The following is a 20,039-nucleotide window of genomic DNA, read 5'->3' on the forward strand; positions in this document are numbered from 1 at the left end:
ATGACTTGGCTACATTAAAATAAGAGTGATAAAGCAAAAAGACATAAGAGCATATTTAGGTTTTACTCACACTGGTTTCATTTTCCTGACACTTTTCCTGAATGAGCACTTTAATTACTTATTTTCATATTACAGTCAAAATTATTACAGTTGGGTATTAAATAATAAATGATATGTTCTTTTAAAAACTATACAGCATGCCTGGCTGTGCCGTCTAAATGGAGCTGCAATAATTGGTCGATTTGTCCTATAAACACATTTGAAGATGTCACTTTGGGCTCAGTCTTTGTTTGCTGTGTGATTTTAGTGAGACTGGAGTTCATACACTGCAGCTGTATTTCTGTGCCTTTATGTTAAGTCCATGTGGACACTTGTATTTGTATGCATGATACACCAACTTGTATTGATGCATAGTGAAAGAAAAGAAGAGATAATTATTTAGCTGACATGGAAATCTTTTAAATTTTCCAGGTGTTTTATGTTTTCTCTGTTTCAGTGTTGGGTAGTAACTAATTAATAAAAAGTTAAGTTAAATTAAAGTTACTGATGAAAATGTTGATGATTATAAAGGAGGTTACATCTGAAGTCAGACCTTTAAGATTTTGCTCAGGAGAGTTTCTTCCTCATTTTTTAATATTTAACATGTTACTGAATACATATATTGCTGTTTTTAATTATTTTAAATCAATATTTTTTTTATATTTTCTAATTAAATAATGACGTGGGCTTATTTGGTGTCACAGTACCAGTTAAGCTCCATACCAGACTTTTTACTTTTTTCATTAAATATCTTTATTTTATATTCCAAAATATAAACATAATGAATACATTTTCAAATGAGAGATAAATGTTGCTTTATAAGAAATGATCTCCCTTATAAATCATGTCAGTATCCATGACAACACCTTAACTTAGATTTTGGTGCTTAATGGGAACATTTACCCTAACAGCTGAAAACATTAGAAAATTAGTAATCAAATGTGATAAGTTACATTACTTTGATTAAGTAATTGAAATAGTTACATAACTGATTACATTTTAAATAGGCTAACTAGTAATCTGTAACCTATTATGTTGGATCTCTTTAAAATTAAACTTGAAGAGTGCGGTTTAGATCTGCTTTATGTGTAAAGTTCCTTGAGATTACTTTTGTTGTGATTGGTGCTATATAGATAAAGATTGATTGATTGATTGATTGATTGCCAACCCTGATAGTAAGGACACCACTAGTCTTTTTGTAGTGGGAGTGGGAGGTATAGATATACTAATTTTTTATTTTTTTATTTTAATTTAATATAAATTAAATTTGTTTTAAATGTGGTTTAATTTATAAATGTAAACTTTGGACAGAGAACATCATCCCCATTTTTCTTACATAGACGATCTTATTCTCTGACGTCAACGCCTATGTCATACCGGGGCGGGGCTTATATGAGCCAGGCGGCTGCTGATTGGCCGGCGGGCCGGGCTGCCTGCAGCGGTGTATAACGGTATATAATGTGTGTGCAGACCTGACCGGCAGCTGGAGCCTCACGCTGCACATGTGCGGAACAAATCGACTGAAAGGCGGGGAACAAAGCTGCGATATGACTGACTGAGAAGCGGGAGGAGGAGAAGAGAAGAAGATAGAAACTCCTAAATAAAAACAATACTCCTTTCTAGTCATTCAAATTAATATTATAATAATAAAAGCTGCTATATAGCTGGAAGAGGACGACACCGGCTGGATCATCATCACACTGTGAGTAACCTTCATCTATTACCCGAGGCTTCGTTTCATGTGAGAGGGGGGCGCATGCGTGTTGGAGATGAGTCTGTGCTGCGTTGTTGAGCTTGGTCGGTGCAGGTCTCGGCTCAGACTGACGTAATGGGAGGCATGCATGGGTGACCGTAGGTGGGTGAGTCTGAGGGTGAGTCTGAGGGTGGGTAGGTGGGTGAGTGAGTGGTCTTTGCACACAAACCGGTTGAGACAGTCCTCTCAACAAAAAATGGCTATTAGGTCATAATTTGGACCGATTACACATGGCAGCAACTTCTCTCAGGGTTTCTTTTTGCTGCATTGTGCACACAGACTGTCACCAGATGAGATTCTCTACCAAATATTTTAGGAAGACTCTGTTGGAACAAGTATTGAGATTGTAAAAGTAATGATACTACATCAAATAAATGCCCCATTTACAGGTAAAACTGGTATATGCATCCAAAATACAAAAGTGAAAGTGCCATTTAAATATACTGCAGCGTTATTACTAATGCATTAAGCTGCCATGCTAATTTTAACAGCTTAGTAAGTGGTGGAAGAAATATTGGGGTCTGTTACTTAAAGGACCAGCGTGTAGGATTTAGTGCCCTGCTGTAGAAACATGGTGGTGCAACTTGGTGGGCGCCATGGAAACGGACCCTAACCCTCTGTAGATATAAAGGACTCATTCTAAAGTTACGAAAACACAACAACTTTTACTTTCAGGTGATTTTACACTTAATTAAAACATATATATATTATATTATATTTCACTAGATGGCCCTAAATTTTACACACTTGCACCTTTAAGTAAGAAATTAATTTATAACAATGTGTGAAAATGTATTTGTTGATACTATACACCATATAAAGGTCATGCAAAGAGAGAAAACTACAATATTTGCTTCCAAAAATGTATTGGCGTATAAATACTAAGTATCATAATTTGGAAAACTCTTCATAACTACAGTATTTAAGTAAGTAGTACTTAGTTTACATTCCACCACTGATGGTTTGTGTGATTGATAACATTGAATTACGTCATATTTACAAACTGAACACGCAACTTGATCTGAGAGATACAGATAATTATCGAATATTTAGTGGAGGCGATGTTTGCAAGTAAATAAGTAAGCAATGATTTCCTCTCTTACCCACATGACTTTGACTCAAGTTTAGTGCTACTACCTTAAAACTCTACCTAACCACTCCGTCTGTCACTGACTGATTTTTACACACTTCTACATTTTCCAAATGTGGGAAGTTCAGCTGTGCCTGTTCAGTGACACAGCAAGTTTCAATTTATGTCAGTTGGTTGTTGTCAGCACTTTTGCTCTCTAATAAGACTTTTTAAAATAAATAAAGCATCGTCATGGTAACTTGTGACATCAGCGCGGTGCAGAGACATGAGCTGTCAGCAGTTTTAATTCAAGATTTTAATTGAAGGACTTAAAGATGTAAAAGTTAAAGAAGAAAACTTAAATAAACTCCGTCATATTTTGACAATGGAGGTCAAGGGTCAGAGGTCACAGCAGGCCCTAAAAGTGACAGTGGTGTAGTTATGTAGTCCGTAAAATTAGAAAGTTAACATTTTTATATTGATCATTATATATCGGAGCAACTCAGAACCCGAGTGAGTAGTTTATTTATTAGACAGTCTGTACTTTCTGTTTATTAGTTTTATAAGGAAGCATAAACAGGTTTGGCTCTCCTCTCGCTCCCTGTAGCTGCCTCCACAGATTCCAGCAGCCATTTTTTCTTTTGTGGTTCAGCCGCCACGTAATTAAAATCTCATTAGCTGTCTGGCTGGTGATGGCAGATGGTCGGCCGGCCGCGGGTTAACCTCAGGACGGCGTGAGTACAGGTGCCATATGGAGCTTTTCTTACATGTGTGTCAGTGTTAGATCGAATAAAAGACAACTTGAACTGAAGAGGAGTGTTTGTGTTTTTAAAAATATGCAGCTGGATTAGACCTTGAAATCTAGATTTGCTGCAAACAAACAGGACTGCTTTAACCCTCCTGTTGTCCTCGAGTCAAGGAAGGAAGGGAGGAAGGAAGGAACGAAGGAAGGACAAAGGGAGGAAGAAGGAAGGAAAGGAGGGAAGAAGGAAGGAAAGGAGGAAAGGAGGGAAGAAGGAAGGAAAGGAGGGAAGAAGGAAGGAAAGGAGGGAAGAAGGAAGGAAAGGAGGAAGGAAGGGAGGAAGAAGGAGGGAAGGAAGGATAGGAGGGAGGGAAAGAAAGGAGGGAAGAAGGAAGGAAGGGAGGAAGGAAAGGAGGAAGGAAGGAACAGTCAAAACAGACAGGGTCAATTTGACCCAGGAGGACAACACGAAGGTTAAGAAAAGAAAAAAAGAGTTTGGGTGTTTCGTTGTTACATTACAGAGATTTCAATTTCACTTGGGCAACAAAACAAGGGTGCTCACTGTCTCTGTCGCTTTTTCACCACCTCATTTAACCTCTTGCTTGCACCAGAAGAAGAAGTCTCCATGGTGATGGTGAAAGATCAGAGAAGTCTCACTCTCTCTCCTCCACCTGTGTACAATTAAAAATAACGTTAGCTTTAACTAGCACCGTTTTAAGCTAACCATAAAACTTTATTTCAGCTCTGTTTCCATGACGACCGCTGCTCACACAAGTGCAACCAGCTGACAGTGACAGTCACGAGATGTTGAGACCCTTGAATCGACTCCCACTTTTTCTTTTTCTTTTTTTTAAAGTCGGCTAATATTTAAAACTCCTCTAGCGTGCACCAGGAAAGCAACTCCCTCACTTGGGTGTGTTTTTATTTTTTCCTCTTGTTGTTGACCTCGAGGCCTTTTAGCGGTGCTTTCATTTTTTACTCTCACGTTCTTAACCACTGATTGACAGACTGATTTTTAAAATATGACTTGGCTCATCATGAAGTTGAGGAAGTCATGTGTGATTGTAATGATCTGAGGTTTATACATCACAATGTGTGGAGTCATTCTTGGACACACAGACACGCATCTACACAAAAAGTGCTATATCATTGCTCTCGGCTGTGTGCAAAAAAAAAAAGTTAATTACATGATATAAACTTTCATTGACTGTAAAAAAAGAAAAAAAGAGTTGTGTAGATGACGCAATCAATTAATTAAACAATTAAAATAACACAGTTTGTGGTTTTGAACATCACTTTGGTTCCCCGTATCTGAAAAAATGAACCTGATATGATCTAATTACATAATGAAATAATTTGTTAGTCTTAAACTTAAAAAATCGTGACGTAATTCTGACTAAATGTGTTTTTATGAAGTGACTTAAACATTAACCGGCATTTACGCGCAATTTCCTGAACATTAAGTTACTGATTTTCTGCAGCCGGAAAAAAAACATTAAACATCAATAAGACTCACCCTTTTTTTTTTCTTTTTTTTTTTTTGATGCAACAAAAAGTAGTATTGTATTATTTCCTGCAGCCTGGTGATGATACATAGTTTACAGTAAACATGATCCTCAGCTTAAAATGTTTCCAGTAACAGCGACAGAGGAAGACACAATACGTAATGTACGTAATACGTAATTCCTACCGGGAGTTTTTTTTTTTAATTGAAAATATACACAATAAAATAAAGAGTTAGATTCATTTTACAAATAATAAACACATAAAAAGGGTTGAGCTCTACGGAGTTTGGTTCAGTAGTGTAAATCAAGCGTTAGTTAGTCACGTTTTCTTGGCAGCGTTTAAATAAATAAATAAATAAAAAATGAAAGAACACTCAATTATTTCATCAAGCCTGTTCCGTGAGGAAACTGGGCCAGTAGGGCTGCACGTAGTCATGTACAGTGTGTGTGTGTGTGTGTGTGTGTGTGTGTGTGTGTGTGCTCTCCAGTAAACTTTCTGGCAACAAACCCAGCTCCAGTCTGGGCTTGAGGCCAACCCCTGCTCTGCACTTATGTAACCCTCTTTATCTCTCTCCCAACTTCTCCCTTTTTTTTCGCTCTTTCTGACTCATTTGTTCCTCTTTTTTCCGCTTTTTTTTGCACTGCCTCCTCTCCTCCTCTCCTCTCCTCTCCTCTCCTCTCCTGTCTCAACTGTTTTACTCCAGACTTTCCTGTGTTACTTTTACTGTCCACCCTCCCTCTCTCTCACTTCTCGGTCTACTTGTGTTGTCCTTACTTCACCCTCTCTCTCTCTCTCTCTCTCTCTCTCTCTCTCTCTCTCTCTCTCTCTCTCTCTCTCTCTCTGTCCGTCTGTGTAAGCATGACTCTGCACAATGTAAAAAAGCAGCCAACGCTCCGCTGCACTCACCCGGCCTGGCCCTCCCCTCCCCGTCCCCTACCCAGTCCCTATGAAAATGTGTATGCGTGTGAGATCACAGTAGAGCCCTATTATCTCTGCCGGTAGACGTGCCGGTGTATTAATCCATCCCGCCATCCCAGACTCGACCTTTGACATACCTCAGAGAACACGCCACAACTTGTTTGAATTCAGCTGGGTTTTAATCAGTAATCAGTAATCAGTAGGAGTGCTGGGGGAAAAAAAAAAAAAAAAAAGTGAACAATGAGAAGCAACAATGAGTGGAAAGTAATCGCGTTAACTCTGATGACTGTGTGTGTGTGTGTGTGTGTGTGTGTGTGTGTGTGTGTGTGTGTGTGTGTGTGCGGGTCAGTGGGCTAAAAATGTTATTAAGCTTGATCCGTGGTGGTGCAGCTCTCAGCTCATAACGATGTGATATGAGTCATGCAGTTGACCCGCCGGAGGTTGGGTGGTCTCTCTCTCTCTGCAGACAGACTGATTACATAACCCCCTCACACGCTGTGGGACTTCTCTTTGGGTTTCCTGCTGCTTTTTGCACCCAAACTAAACCCTCACCTGTTGAGATTTTTTTAACCCTACTTATTGTGGGAAGACTTAAATTTCTGACGTAATGAGATGTTCTTTTCAAAATAAAAGTAGGACGTATTTGCATTAAAATGTACTTAAGATAATAATAATAATGACACCACTTAGATGCATTTAAATGTCTTTTAATGATGTATAAAACAGTTTCTGATGCAGCCAAAGTGAAAACCAGTGATACCACATTGTAGAAATACTTAACTTAGACTCGCCCTACGTCTCAGAAGAAAAGCGGCAAATAGTTGAGCCTTCAGCTGGATTGTTATCAGTGGGAGTAGAGAGACAGAGAGACAGAGAGAGGTTCTGTGCAGGAAAAAGTGAACAATGAGGTCTGAGTGGAAAGTAACAGTAATACCTCCTCCTTGGTCTTCGCTGGTCGTTCCTTACTAAGGCTGGATATCAATAACACAATACTTTAAATAAAGCTTTTTTTAATGAATATCAGAATATGAATAACTGCCATGCAGGAAGATCTGGTATTTAATGTTTGGTCAGATTAATAATCTTGTTTATTTATCTTTACTTCTCAGATAGTTCTTCGCTCCGCCAGCGTTATGTAATATTATTATTAATCTTCCTGTCGTCCTCCCGGGTCAAACTGACCCCGTCTGTTTTGACTGTTCCTTCTTTCCTCCCTTCCTTCTGTCCTTCTTTCCTCTCTCCTTCTCTTTCTTTCCTTACTTCCTTCCTCCCTTCCTCCCTCCTTCTTTCCTTCCCTCCTTCCTTCCTTCCTCTTTTCCTTTCTCCCTCCCTCCCTTCGACCTTCCTTCTTTCCTCTGTCCTTCTTTCCTTCCTTCATACCCCTTTCTTCCATCCTTCTGTCCTTCCTTCCTCCCTCCCTCCTTCTTTCCTTCCCTCCTTCCTTCCTTCCTTCCTTCCTCCCTTCCTCTTTTCCTTTCTCCCTTTCTCCCTCCCTTCGACCTTCCTTCTTTCCTCCGTCCTTCCTTCCTTCCTTCATACCCCTTTCTTCCATCCTTCTGTCCTTCCTTCCTCCCTCCTTCTATTTCTGTCCACCCCCTACCTTCCTCCCTTCCTCCCTTCTTTCCTACCTTCCCTCTTACCTTCCTTCCTTCCTTCCTTTGACTCGAGGACAACAGGAGGGTTAAATGAAGTTCTTGTACGGCTGCTTGTGTTTAGACAGCTTTTATAATATTTGTATATTTATAATACAGTTCATTTTCCTTTTACACATTCCCTGACTGAAAAGGAGCAGACAGATCTTAAAATAAGTTATCAAGTATTGAAAATGAAATATGAAACAATACCCAGCCCGAGTCCTCCTTTTCTTTCACATTGTTGTTGCATGGTGCAGGCCAGACGTTTAATAAAAAATTCAAAAAGCCGCAGGGAGGTTGGTCATCCTTGTCTGGCGCCCCTGTGAAATGTGACTCTTTGTGACGTTTGCCGTAGGCGTGTTATGCATTTCTTGTTTTTGTCCTCTGAGATAAATTAATTATTAAGAATTAAACCCTCCAAAGGCTTTTATTTTGTAGGAATGGAAAAACATGACCCAGCACAAGTTATTCATTAATTATCATATTAACTGCACATCAAGTCAAAAGCAGGAAAATTAAATAGAAGGTGGGATTTCTATAGTTTTTTATTTGTGAGTATTATTCCTGCACATCATGATTTCATAATGAATCCGGGGCTTTTTTTTTTTTCAGGAAGTATTTCTACTATAAAAAAAACCCTTCTAACATCCTCCCTGAGGTTAATAGGTGGCGCCATGAACTCCTCAACCTTCACTTTGTTATGTTTCTTCATTACACATTTGCAAAATAAATCATGTGGTGTTTACAGTCTCAGTTACAGTCTGTTTATACCAGCTATAAATCTGTTTTAGATCTTAATGAGACAATACAGAAACAAAGAATATCTCTTCTATCAATAGATTTTGGACAGTAAATAATAATGTATAATTAGTAGTCTCCTCTTTCATCTGTGTGCTTATCTACCCTCCTTCCCCTTTGCCTGAGGTCACACATACACACACACACACACACCCACACACACACACACACACACCCACACACAGTTAAAGTGGTTTGATGTGCGTGTGTGGGGGTGGGTGTGTGTCTGTGTGTCTGTGTGTGTGTGTGTGTGTGTGTGTGTGTGTGTGAAACTGCTATATCTGGGTGTCTTTGTTTACTTGTCATGTTGCTATCAGACAAAGGAAGGGTGTCTGTGTGTGTGTGTGTGTGTGTGTGTGTGTGTGTGTGTGTGTGTGTGTCAGTGTGCGTATGTCATTGTGTATCAGTGTGTCAAAGATAAGTGGAAATGTACTGAGTGACCACGGTGACCATTGACTGAACATGGCAATGATTAACTGATTCACTCTTACTCTAGTTTCTCTGCCCTAGATATCAGCGATCATATAAATGATAGTGTGGTTTACAGTGATGATGGTAATAAACATCATCATCGTCATCGTAATGTTTATATAATAATAATAATATGATGATAACAATAATAATTTCTTCTTTCTCTTCACAGTCAAAATGGATCTTCACGATAAAGATATTATCCCTGGAGAGATTTTGCCTGTGGTCATAATTGGTAAGAACAGACAGACAGACACACACACACACACACACACACACACACACACACACACACACACACACACACACACACACACAGAGGGAGAGAGAGAGACATAGTACACACACACACACAGAGACATAGTACACACACACACACACACACACACACACACACACACAGAGACATACACACACACACACACAGAGAGAGAGACATACACACACACACACAGACACACACAGAGAGACACACACACACACAGAGAGACACACACATACACACAGACGTCACGAGCAGCCATCGTTGTAACTTGGAAACCACACACAGCTAAACCGCTAGATGTGCTTATGTGGTTGCCATGGCGACTTACATGCGCAACTGACAAATAAATAACCAGATACTTTTTGTTCTTTCTTGTCCCCCCCCCAGCCCCCCCTCCCTACGCTCTCACAAGAACCTGAATGCAACCCGAATGCTAAACTTTGAGAAACATTTAAGCAGATCTTCATGACATCATTATTACTTGTCTCTTTTTCTCCCTTTGCATGAGCCTTACCTCCCAAATTACAGCACACGGTATAATCAGGGGCAGCTGTGGCTCAGGAGAGATAGAGTAGGTCCGTCCACTAATTGGAAGATGGTTCAATTCCCAGCTCCCTCCAATCCACATGCTAAAAGTGTCCTTGGGCAAGATGCTTAATCCATAAATTGCTCCCGATGGCTTCACCAGCTCCCTGCGTGGTAGCTAATGCAAAAGCACTTTAAGTGGTCGTAAAGCTGCTATTAATCCATTTAGCATTTAAAACACAGCGCTGCATGCCATTAAGAAGTTGTACATTTAATTCACACAGCTTCTAATACGACATATCCTTTAACACAGGGGTGTCAAACATGCGGCCCGTGGGCCAGAACCGGCCCGCCGAGAGGTCCAATCCGGCCCAGTTTCCTTCTTCCTCTTTTCCTTCCTTCCTTCCGTCTGTCCTTCCTACCTTTCTTCCTCCCTTCCTCCTTGTCTTCTTTTCCTTCCTTCCTTTCTTCTTTTTCTTCCTTCCTTCCTTCCTTCTATCTGACCTTCCTACCTTTCTTCCTCCCTTCCTCCTTGTCTTCTTTTCCTTCCTTCCTTTCTTCTTTTTCTTCCTTCCTTCCTTCCGTCCTTCCTTCCTTCAGTCTATCCTTCCTACCTTTCTTCCTCCCTGTCTTCTTTTTCTTCCTTCTTTCCTTTCATCTGTCTTCCCTTCCTTCATTCATTACTTCTTGTCTTCTTTTCCTTCCTTCCTTCCTTCCTTCCTTCAGTCTATCCTTCCTACCTTTCTTCCTCCCTTCCTCCTTGTCTTCTTTTCCTTCCTTCCTTCCTTCCTTCAGTCTATCCTTCCTACCTTTCTTCCTCCCTGTCTTCTTTTTCTTCCTTCTTTCCTTTCATCTGTCTTCCCTTCCTTCATTCATTACTTCTTGTCTTCTCTTCCTTCCATCTGTCCTTCCTCCCTTTCTTCCTTCCATCTTTCCTTCCTGTATTCTCTTCCTTCTCCTCCTTCTTTTCCTTCCGCCCTTCCTTCCTTTTAATGATCCGGCCCACATGAGATCAAATTGGGCTTTATTAATTAGTTTGACACCCCTGCTTTAAAACATATTGACATCAGTGAGAGGAGGAAGAGGGAGAAGGTTGTATTTCACAGATCATGAGGAAGAAGGTGTGTTATAATCTAAGGATGCTCTCAGCTCTTATTTCATTGTGTGTTTTTGAGGTAATTGTGTAAAAGCGATGACAAATGTACTCTATTTGTTAGCAAAGTTCCTCTCTGTCACTTCCACAGTTACGCCATGTTTTTCAGGGTTTGAAAACATCCGGGTGGTTTCTGAAAAAGCGAACCTGTGATAATCGATTAGTCATGAATGAGCAGGCGAACCAGAGTTTTCACTGCTCCGCATTTGGCTTCTGTGTGCAGGGTTGCTGAGTCATTCGATTGTTTACATTTAAATTTGCTGACACATGCTTCACACACAGAGTCTCGTTTTATGTTGGAGTCATGCAGTGTGAGTGTACTTCAGCTCAAGCTACGTTTAGCAGGCACCTGTAGGGATTTATTTTATATTTCAATATTCGTACATTTAACATTATGTGATGATGAGGTCGAGCTGTAGTTACACAACGTGCTTTTTTCTGTCTGTGAAAGAAAATACAACAAAATTAGACGACAAGACAAATCATACACAAAACAAATACACACAACAACAGTGCAGTTGTAAACACTCTCGTTGACTAATCTCTCTCTCGCCCCGTCTCTCTTTCCGTTCCCTAGGCAACGGCCCGTCAGGGATCTGTCTGTCATACCTGTTGTCAGGTTACACCCCCTACCTGTCACCCGAAGCATGGCATCCCAACCCCCTGCTGCACAGCAAGCTGGGAGAGCAGCCTCACCTGTCGCTGCTGGAGCAGGTAACACACACGCACACACACACACACGTACGCACACACACACACACACACACAGTTGTATTTCTTCAATTAAAGAACATAATTGTGAACTCACGTTGTGTCTGTCGACTTCTCTCGGTAGAATCTAGAGTACCTGTGCGAGGGCTTGGAGGGCCGATCATCCAATCCCGTCGCAGTGCTGTTTGATTCGCTGCTGCTCCCCGACAGCGACTTCGGATTGGATTACACCTCTCCGTTGGCATGGCGATACGAACCCGAGCGTGCCATTCCTCACCTGGTGCTGGGGAAGGGTCCGCCTGGAGGAGCCTGGCATGTACGTATAGTATTGATTATTTAAAGTGTTCATGAGGTGATAGTCTAATTAACTATCATTCATTGAAAGCACCACCTGTATGAGGACTGTATTTTATTATTTCTTTACTCAATAAGCTCTTGAATTGTCCAATCAATTTTATTTGTGTATTTAAGACTCGTAAAATCACATACTGATGGATCTTAGTATTTTAGTGGCCTGTATATTATTGACAGTATGTTGCTTTCAAAGCTGCCCTCGGTGGTGCATTCAGGGACACTGGCATCTGAGAATGAAATTACTTAATGGGTCAATACTGACACATTTAGTTGACTTTAATTTACTTTTTTAATTATTAAGGTCATTACCCTTACAGCACAGAGCATGGGCTGTATGATCCATTAGACATGCTGAGCTTCAAGAGTGTGTATCTTTTACAAAATCTATTGATAGTACTGTCTAAAAACCACCCAGACATGCAAAAACCCGTCACACAGCCGGATCTTTGTCCTTGAAACACTTATATAAAGACAAATTTACTTAGCAGACATCACGGCCATGTATGCAAACAAGTTTTGTTTCCACTAGTCAGCTGCTTGTTTGCACACAAGTCACCCTTCATCTGTACATGAAACTTGACATTTGAATGAGCAGAGTTCACTTTCAAAGAACAGACATGAAGTGAAACCTTTGAAACTCTTTTTGTAGAATAAACATTGAGGACAGTACAACAGGTTTGTACAGCTGTAGTAGTTTTATGTTCTGTCTGCTGTTTCCAGGCCATGGAGGGCTCCATGCTGACTCTGAGCCTGGCTAACTGGATGGAGCTTCCTGGACTCAAACTGAAGGACTGGCTGCGAGACAAACGCAGGTCTGTCTCACGTACTGTATCTATTGTTAATGTGTACACAACAGGTTTATACAACAACAGGTTTATAATAAAATATGACACACATGAAGGCCCTTAAGTCTTAATTAATAACCTGTTCATAGAGAGAGGATTACTCACAGTTAAAGACTAGTTCATAACTTTAAAGTCATGGAAAATAACAGTATAATTTACAACATAAGTTTTATCATTGTAGTTTGGTCTACTCTATCTGTAGGTTGTTAAGACTTTGCACTCATATCACCATTACTGATGTGTCAGCGATATTAAGCTGAGCAGATATTGTGGTTAGCTGCAAACAGGAAGGCATTATTCAAGCTCCAGTGATTAAATGATCAGTTCCCAGTTGAGACAACAGCTAGTTATTCAGAGCTGCTGCTGCTGCCGAGAACAAGGTCCTCCATTATGCCACCAGAGCATGAAATATGTCCTCTGAATGGGTTTTGTTGGTGTCACTTTACAGCCGTAGACAAAAGTATTTTGATTTCACATAATAGCCTAAAGTTCGCTCTCATTATACCAATAAAACCAGAAATGATAATGAAGCAGCCACAGAGCAAACATTGTACGTTCATATCTTTTTGTTTTGTTTTTCAAATGACTCCTGACCAGCTGAGGCCTAATTCATTTTCATAAAATGACAATTTGTCACCATAACAACCGATTAGATGGGCTTTTTCTCTGTGTGTGTGTGTGTGGTAGACACGCAGTTAAATCAGGTGCTCGACCAAAGAAACAAAAGTACAAAATAAACAGTCTGCACACTGTAGCTCCCTTTTCTACTCTTCTTCAGACTCAAAGTGTGTGAAGAAGAGCAGTTTGGTTGAGATGTCACTCACCTGCTTATCCCATTACACCTGCTTTTAAAAAGGCAGCTACAGTATGCAGACTTCTTTCTTTAATACTTTTTTTCTTCCAGGAATGAGATCTTTATACTTGCTAATCACCTGTCATGTTGACTTGTTTTACTAACTTTGGGAAAGCAAATTAGAGTAAATATCTGTTAAATGGATGTTAGCTGCTGCCTTAATAATATATAAAAGAACCATCCTGTGTTGTGTTGTATGTATTTTGTATTAAAAGGTATTTTCATGTTCATTTTATTCCAGAAATGTACGAAACGACCGCGCCACACCAGCAGAGATAGCCTCCTACTACCAGCACTACGTCTCTCAGATGTCTCTGGAGCAGAACTTTGCTTGCGGCACCACCGTCACCTCGGTAACCAGGCAGCCTGGCAACCAAGACGGGTCACCGCCATGCTGGAGGGTGAAGGGACTGCAGCGCCGAGAGGGGGAGGTGCTCGGAGGTACAGTGAATGACTTCTTAATTAAGTGTTAAAGCCAGTTGTTTAAAAATGGAATAAGTGGCACATCATCACTTCCTGTTTCCCTCCTCCTGCTTTAGATGGTTCATCGGTCTCAGAGGAAGTGCCTTTCACCGTGTTGGCCCATAATGTGGTGCTGGCGACGGGGACCCACGACATCCCAGCCCGGCTCGGTGTGGAGGGAGAGTCTCTTCCTTTTGTCTGCCACTCTTTCTGGGAGCTAGAGGCAGCCATCTCTCGTGGTGAGCTCGACCAGACTTCGGACCCTGTGCTGGTGGTCGGGGCGGGTCTTACGGCGGCCGACGCGGTGCTGGCCGCTCACCATCTCAACACGCCGGTCTACCACGCCTTTCGACGCTCGGTCACCGACCCCGGGCTTATCTTCAACCAGCTGCCCAAAGTGCTCTACCCAGAGTACCACAAGGTGATAATAAAGATATAAAAAAAGATATTACATGTATCAAATAGTAAATGTTGGCACCAGTATCAAAGGGAAGGAGAGCATTACAATCTGTATTTAATAGTTACCCAAACTGTCTTTATACTGTATCTGAATTTACAGAAAGACGTGAAAGACATCGAGGGAAGTGAGAGATTAATTTAATCTTTGTGTGTTTATTAGAGAGATTAATCCAGGCTGTGTTTAGCCGAGTTTAGCACAACTATCTTGAGTAGGGAGAAACTGCTACCTGACACCAAAAGAGCATTACAAAGGAACAGCTCCAAAATAACCTTGTTTTGTTATTTATCACTAATACATCTAAGAATCAGCTGTTGTTGTTCAGTAAATAGCTTGAATAATCAGACTACCTCCGTTTTCTTCTGTACATGTGTTAAATACAAACTCACATCATGTAACTGAGACTTTAATGAAGCTCTGGAGTCCATTAAACCAACTCAGGAGGAAAGGATTATGATATAAATGTTGAATATAAACAGTGTTTAATATTTGGCAACCTCGTGGTGAATGACTTCCACGAGAAACCACATCTGGGTTATGAAACATTATATGAACTATGAACTTGACTTACTTTCCAGGGAAATACTTTAAAATCTGGTTTTACTGAGTTATTTGGGCGTAACTTGATTGTGATTGTGGTTTTTACTCAGATATTAGAATATCCTGTTTTTACTTTGCTGTATCCTGTTGTTGTTGTTGATACCTCTTCAAGTGAAGTTACCCATCTTGCCTATCATGATAGAGGTATGAAGTAATGTGTGGCCTCTATTGACCTCTGCTGGTGGCTATTAGGTATTGCAGCAAAGTTCCCTGGTATAATAGTTGATAAATTGGCGCTGATCAACACTAAAAGATTCATTCATGGGATGAAAATAAAGATTAAATTCATCATCAACTAATCCTTTAAAATACTTTTCTCATGAATCAATTAATCACTCAGAGTAAAAAAGGTCAGAAAATGGTAAAAAAATAAAATGTGAAAGAGGTGAAATAGTGAAGAGTTTTGTGTTGTATGACCAACTATCCAAAATATTCAATTTGCATTTTTAAAACAGAGAGAAAAACTGGATTTTTGCATAATTAATGACTTAAATTATAAATTGATTATCCAAATTATATAGTATTTTTCTGTGTGTTGATCCATTAATTATTCTACAGAATGTCTAAGCTCATGAAAAGGTAACTTCAAGCAGGATTTAAGGTTTTCGGGGTCATCTAACCTGATTATTGATGTTCTTTCTACTCTCTCAGGTTCACCAGATGATGACTCAGCAGCAGCACCGAGCGGACTCTCCACCACAGGAGCAAGCTCAGAACCTCCATCACCTTTCCACCACTTCCTCCTTCTCTCCATCCTCGACCTCCCCGTCCTCCTCCTCCTCGTCCTACCCGGGTTACCTCAGCTTCCCTCGCCACAGGGTCGTGGCGTTCCGACCGGACAGGAAGTGCGTCCTGGAGTCAGACTCTGGCCAACAGACGGTGGTTCAAGTCTCCAAGGCTCTGGTTCTGATCGGCGCCCATCCCAACCTCTCCTTTCTCGCCGACAACGGGCGTCTACTGGGCGTCAAACCCAAGGAGACAATAACGTGCCGAAGGAACCCGATTGAGGTGGACCCTTTCACAAACCAGGTGGTTGCGGCTGAAGGGCCGGGCATGTACGCCATGGGGCCGTTAGTTGGCGAGAACTTTGTCAGGTTTCTGAAGGGCGGAGCGCTGGCTATCGCTAGTGACCTCGCCAACAGACAGAGGGAGGGAGAAGGAAGAGGAGAGGAGGACATGGCCACAGAGAGATTAAAGGACAGATGCCTGGACAGACAGGTGACCACACAGGCAGAAGCAAAGGTTTGTGTTCTCGGGTTGTAGCTGGTTTCCTTGGACTGCAGCGTTGTTGAGTGGACTGAAGCAAACAGACTTGCTATGATGTGATTCAGACTCATGGATCGAGACGAAAAACAGGAACTGGGCTCAACTTTAAACTCCTGACAACTGGAACGGCTGCAAACACGAGTTATAGGTCATGTTTTCCAGAAATCACAGAGTAGGGCCGTCGAACAGGAAACAAGTGGCCCTATGACTGAACTTGCACTGGTTTGGGTTTGATATCTTATTAGATCGACTGTACTGATCTCCAGGCCTGACGCACTCTGCTCTGAAGGCTAAAATAAAGCAGCTGAAAGACATGCTGGAAAGATCATGCTGAAATAAAAGTCAGTCACATGTTGGAGATGGAACAAAATGAGAATGAGACAAAGGTAGAGGAGAAGAGACCGATGTTTGGGATGTCCCCGTCAAATTATAAAGCTAGAAATGTACCACCAGGAAGTTATTTCTGGGAGGATTGGGAATGTGTTAAACTCCACTATGACTTTATGAGTCGGGATGTTTCACATAGAGACTGACTGATACTTGATTTCTAATGTTGAGAATGGAGGATATTTACAAAATCTGATAGTGATAGTTCTTTTTTTTTAAAATTAAGACAACATTTTTGATAAAAGTATCACTTTAAATTTGGTTGTGATCGAGACAATTTATAAATGAGTCACCAAAATTTCACATATATGAACGATATGTAGTGACCTATGCAGTCTCACATTTGAGAGATTCATGGCAAATATTATATATCCATTTTTAAATTACATGTTCAGGCAAATTTAAGCCTCTCTTCCTATATTTTAGTGCTGCAACGATTATTTTCATTATTGATTATTATTTTTTAATTAATGAAACAATTGTTCTGTCTGTAAAATGTCAGAAAAAGAGAAATGCATGTCTCAGATGAAAGATGACTCCGTCTAAAACCCAAAAATATTCAGTTTATTGTTTTAACTGACAATTTAAAAAAACATCATCACATTTAAGAAATTGAAAACGATATCATCATTATCCAAGTAGTTGCAGATTAATTTTCTATTTTCCATTGATAAATCAAGTAATCATTTTGGCTGTACCTTATTTACATCTTGCAGCGATCATGTGGTAGATTTACCAGTGATCATTCAGAGGAGAGTTTCTTAACTTCATGAATTGACGAGGACTGACACAAACTGGAAAATACTGGAAAAAAGGCAGAGAGATAGAGAAATTAGATGAGGGGAAATAGAAATGAAGAGAGAAGGTAAAATGAAAGAAGCAAAGAGAATGAAAATGAGAGAGGAAAAAAAAGTGAAGTGATCTTTTCAGCAGCAGTTCTGCTTCTTCATGACTCAGTAAAAATTTATCACCATAGTAACTTCATACATGACCAAAACGGCACCTCGCTCTTTTTAAAGAGGTACGACAGGGATAATTAACATGTTTCTGTAGTTATGAATGGCAACACTACACAGTCAGAGCTGATGTTTCACTAAAACAAACTTGTTACAACTTAATTCCTGCTTCTTTCTTTATATAATTTTCTATGTATGTGTTTTTATATTATGGGTTTGCAGTTTTGTGAATCTTTGGTGCTGTATTTTTCTGTTAGTATGATTTTTTTTTGTCATGTAACAGGCAACTGTACCTACCTGAGATCTTTGTAAATCTTTGATGATTATGAAAGATTTTTATACTTTCCAGAACAAGAAAGAAAAATATATTTTTTTTCTAATTCCTCTCCCTGAAAATGTTTTTAATTTGAAGCTGTTGTAACTTCAGAGTTTGGCCTCACTGTGAACAATAACAAGATAATATATGAACGACAGCTCTAGACTGATTTGCATCGCCGTAGTAACACTAATGAACATGATTTCCTCATTAATCTACATCTTCTGTAACTTGTGTATTTCTGTGTAAAAGAAGAAATCACACGAGAAAACCGAAATGTTGTTGATTTCAGCTCTAATATATTTTTTCAGGATCATTTTAAAACCTTCTGCTGCTTCAAGATGCACTTTTAAAAACTATTTTCACCACTAACTTAAAGTTCTGATTTACTTGATCAGGATTTGGCGGTAATTAATCAATTACTACTGTTGAATATTAGTCCCAATGCATATATGTTTTAATGCATCTCCATTATATTTTATACATGCTGTAAATATTAATAATACACATATTTTTCATATTTGATCTTCAGTCTGAGAAGAGGTGCAAAAGTAGGTGAAACAAATATTTTTCCATTTGTCAAAGCAAACAATTTGAATATAATGCATTTTAAAAATGGATCATTTTTTTAAAATCTAAAGTTTAGTGCAGCTGTGTATGCATGTCAAGGCTTCTACCAGGACATGCAACATGCTGATAATGTTCCTTTTAGTTTCCTTGAACAGGAGAGTAAACACTGTAAGAAGCTAAAATCACTTCTCTGTAAATAGTTTCAGTTTTCTGTTTGTGAAAAGAGAAATCTGAAGAAATTGGCTGACAATACAATAGATAGACAATACCAGGACGAAACCAGGACAAGGATAGTGAGGGTTTTTTTTAACACAGGATTCACATTTATCAAATAGATGACAATTAACCTTCATAAAATGATCATCTTAAGGACAGAGGTGCAGCAGGAGCGCAACATATTCTATTATTACAGCTCCTACTTTAAGTCACAAGTATAGTTTCATGTTTTAAAAATGCACAGTACTGTAGTTATTAAAAAAACGTTACTCAAATAAGAATAAATATTGCATTTGTAAGGGACTGTTTTCAGCGCTGGATTAATGCACTATTTCCAGCAATGTTTTCATCATTGATTAATCCACTTATCATCTCAATCAATCAATTAATTCTATAAGACGTCATAAAATAGTTTCCAGAGACCAAGCTTGTTGTGTTAGATCAGAAGTCTGAAATCCAATGACATTCAGATTAGTATCATACAATACAAACAAAAACAGCAAATAATCACATTTAAGAAGCTTGATCCTGAATATTTAACATTTAAAATAAGTAATCATGATCAAAATTGTTGCCCATTCATGTTTTTGTCAATTAATTTATTTTAGTTTCAGTTCAAATATAGACAGAACTGTCACTTTAATTGGTTACAGAGATCAAAATCTCCATCAAAAAACATCCTATGTACCAGTTTTATTTAAGGGTTGATTCACTCAGTCTAAGGCCTTTGCTGGACAACTATAATAGTTGTCAGAGTCGACCTGATGACGCCTCATGGCTTCGTGCCAGTAGAGAGCTGTGATCTGCAGCAGCCAGCAGTGCCTTAAGACGCATTATTCACAGCAGTTTTTATTGTTTCAGAGCAGAACATACATCTGAATCTCTTCATTATGCAGTAAAACTCATGCTCAGTCTTTTTTTAAAACACCATTTGTATGTAGACATTTTTGTCTTGTTTGTATCGGGTGATTTAAAAATGTATCCAAATAAGTTTCCATCTGTATTGACAGTATACAATTTCTGTTTTCCATATTTGTCTGTGGGTTTCTATTAAAAAAAGGAGTTTTTCAGCAAACTTGTTTCATGTCTCTCTGGACTGTTCATTGTTTGTTTTGTTCTCAAATGGGGAACAAATGTCAGTGGTCAGTACTTATCAGATGTTGTCCAAGGGCT

The 20,039-nt window shown here is 39.6% G+C and overlaps 1 protein-coding gene across 2 annotated transcripts in view; it reads left to right on the forward strand.

Annotated features, from left to right (window-relative positions):
• Nucleotides 1-1,539: 1,539 nt before the first annotated feature.
• The window catches only part of osgn1 (oxidative stress induced growth inhibitor 1), a 135,421-nt gene continuing 116,921 nt past the window's right edge, over nucleotides 1,540-20,039 (forward strand). The window contains exons 1-8 of one of the 2 annotated variants that reach the window (XR_008321164.1): nucleotides 1,540-1,741; nucleotides 9,103-9,165; nucleotides 11,451-11,587; nucleotides 11,709-11,900; nucleotides 12,659-12,750; nucleotides 13,878-14,077; nucleotides 14,176-14,519; nucleotides 15,807-17,348. Coding sequence is in view for 1 of the 2 variants with exons in the window: in XM_053316809.1 (XP_053172784.1) it covers nucleotides 9,108-9,165; nucleotides 11,451-11,587; nucleotides 11,709-11,900; nucleotides 12,659-12,750; nucleotides 13,878-14,077; nucleotides 14,176-14,519; nucleotides 15,807-16,418 (1,635 nt within the window). In the remaining variant the exon portion in view is untranslated. Of the gene's footprint in view, nucleotides 1,742-9,102; nucleotides 9,166-11,450; nucleotides 11,588-11,708; nucleotides 11,901-12,658; nucleotides 12,751-13,877; nucleotides 14,078-14,175; nucleotides 14,520-15,806; nucleotides 19,930-20,039 lie in introns of those variants that run through there. The other variant, XM_053316809.1, reaches the window with a different exon arrangement.

The sequence above is a fragment of the Scomber japonicus genome, chromosome 3 (assembly GCF_027409825.1).
Source record: "Scomber japonicus isolate fScoJap1 chromosome 3, fScoJap1.pri, whole genome shotgun sequence".
Taxonomy (NCBI): Eukaryota; Metazoa; Chordata; class Actinopteri; order Scombriformes; family Scombridae; genus Scomber; species Scomber japonicus.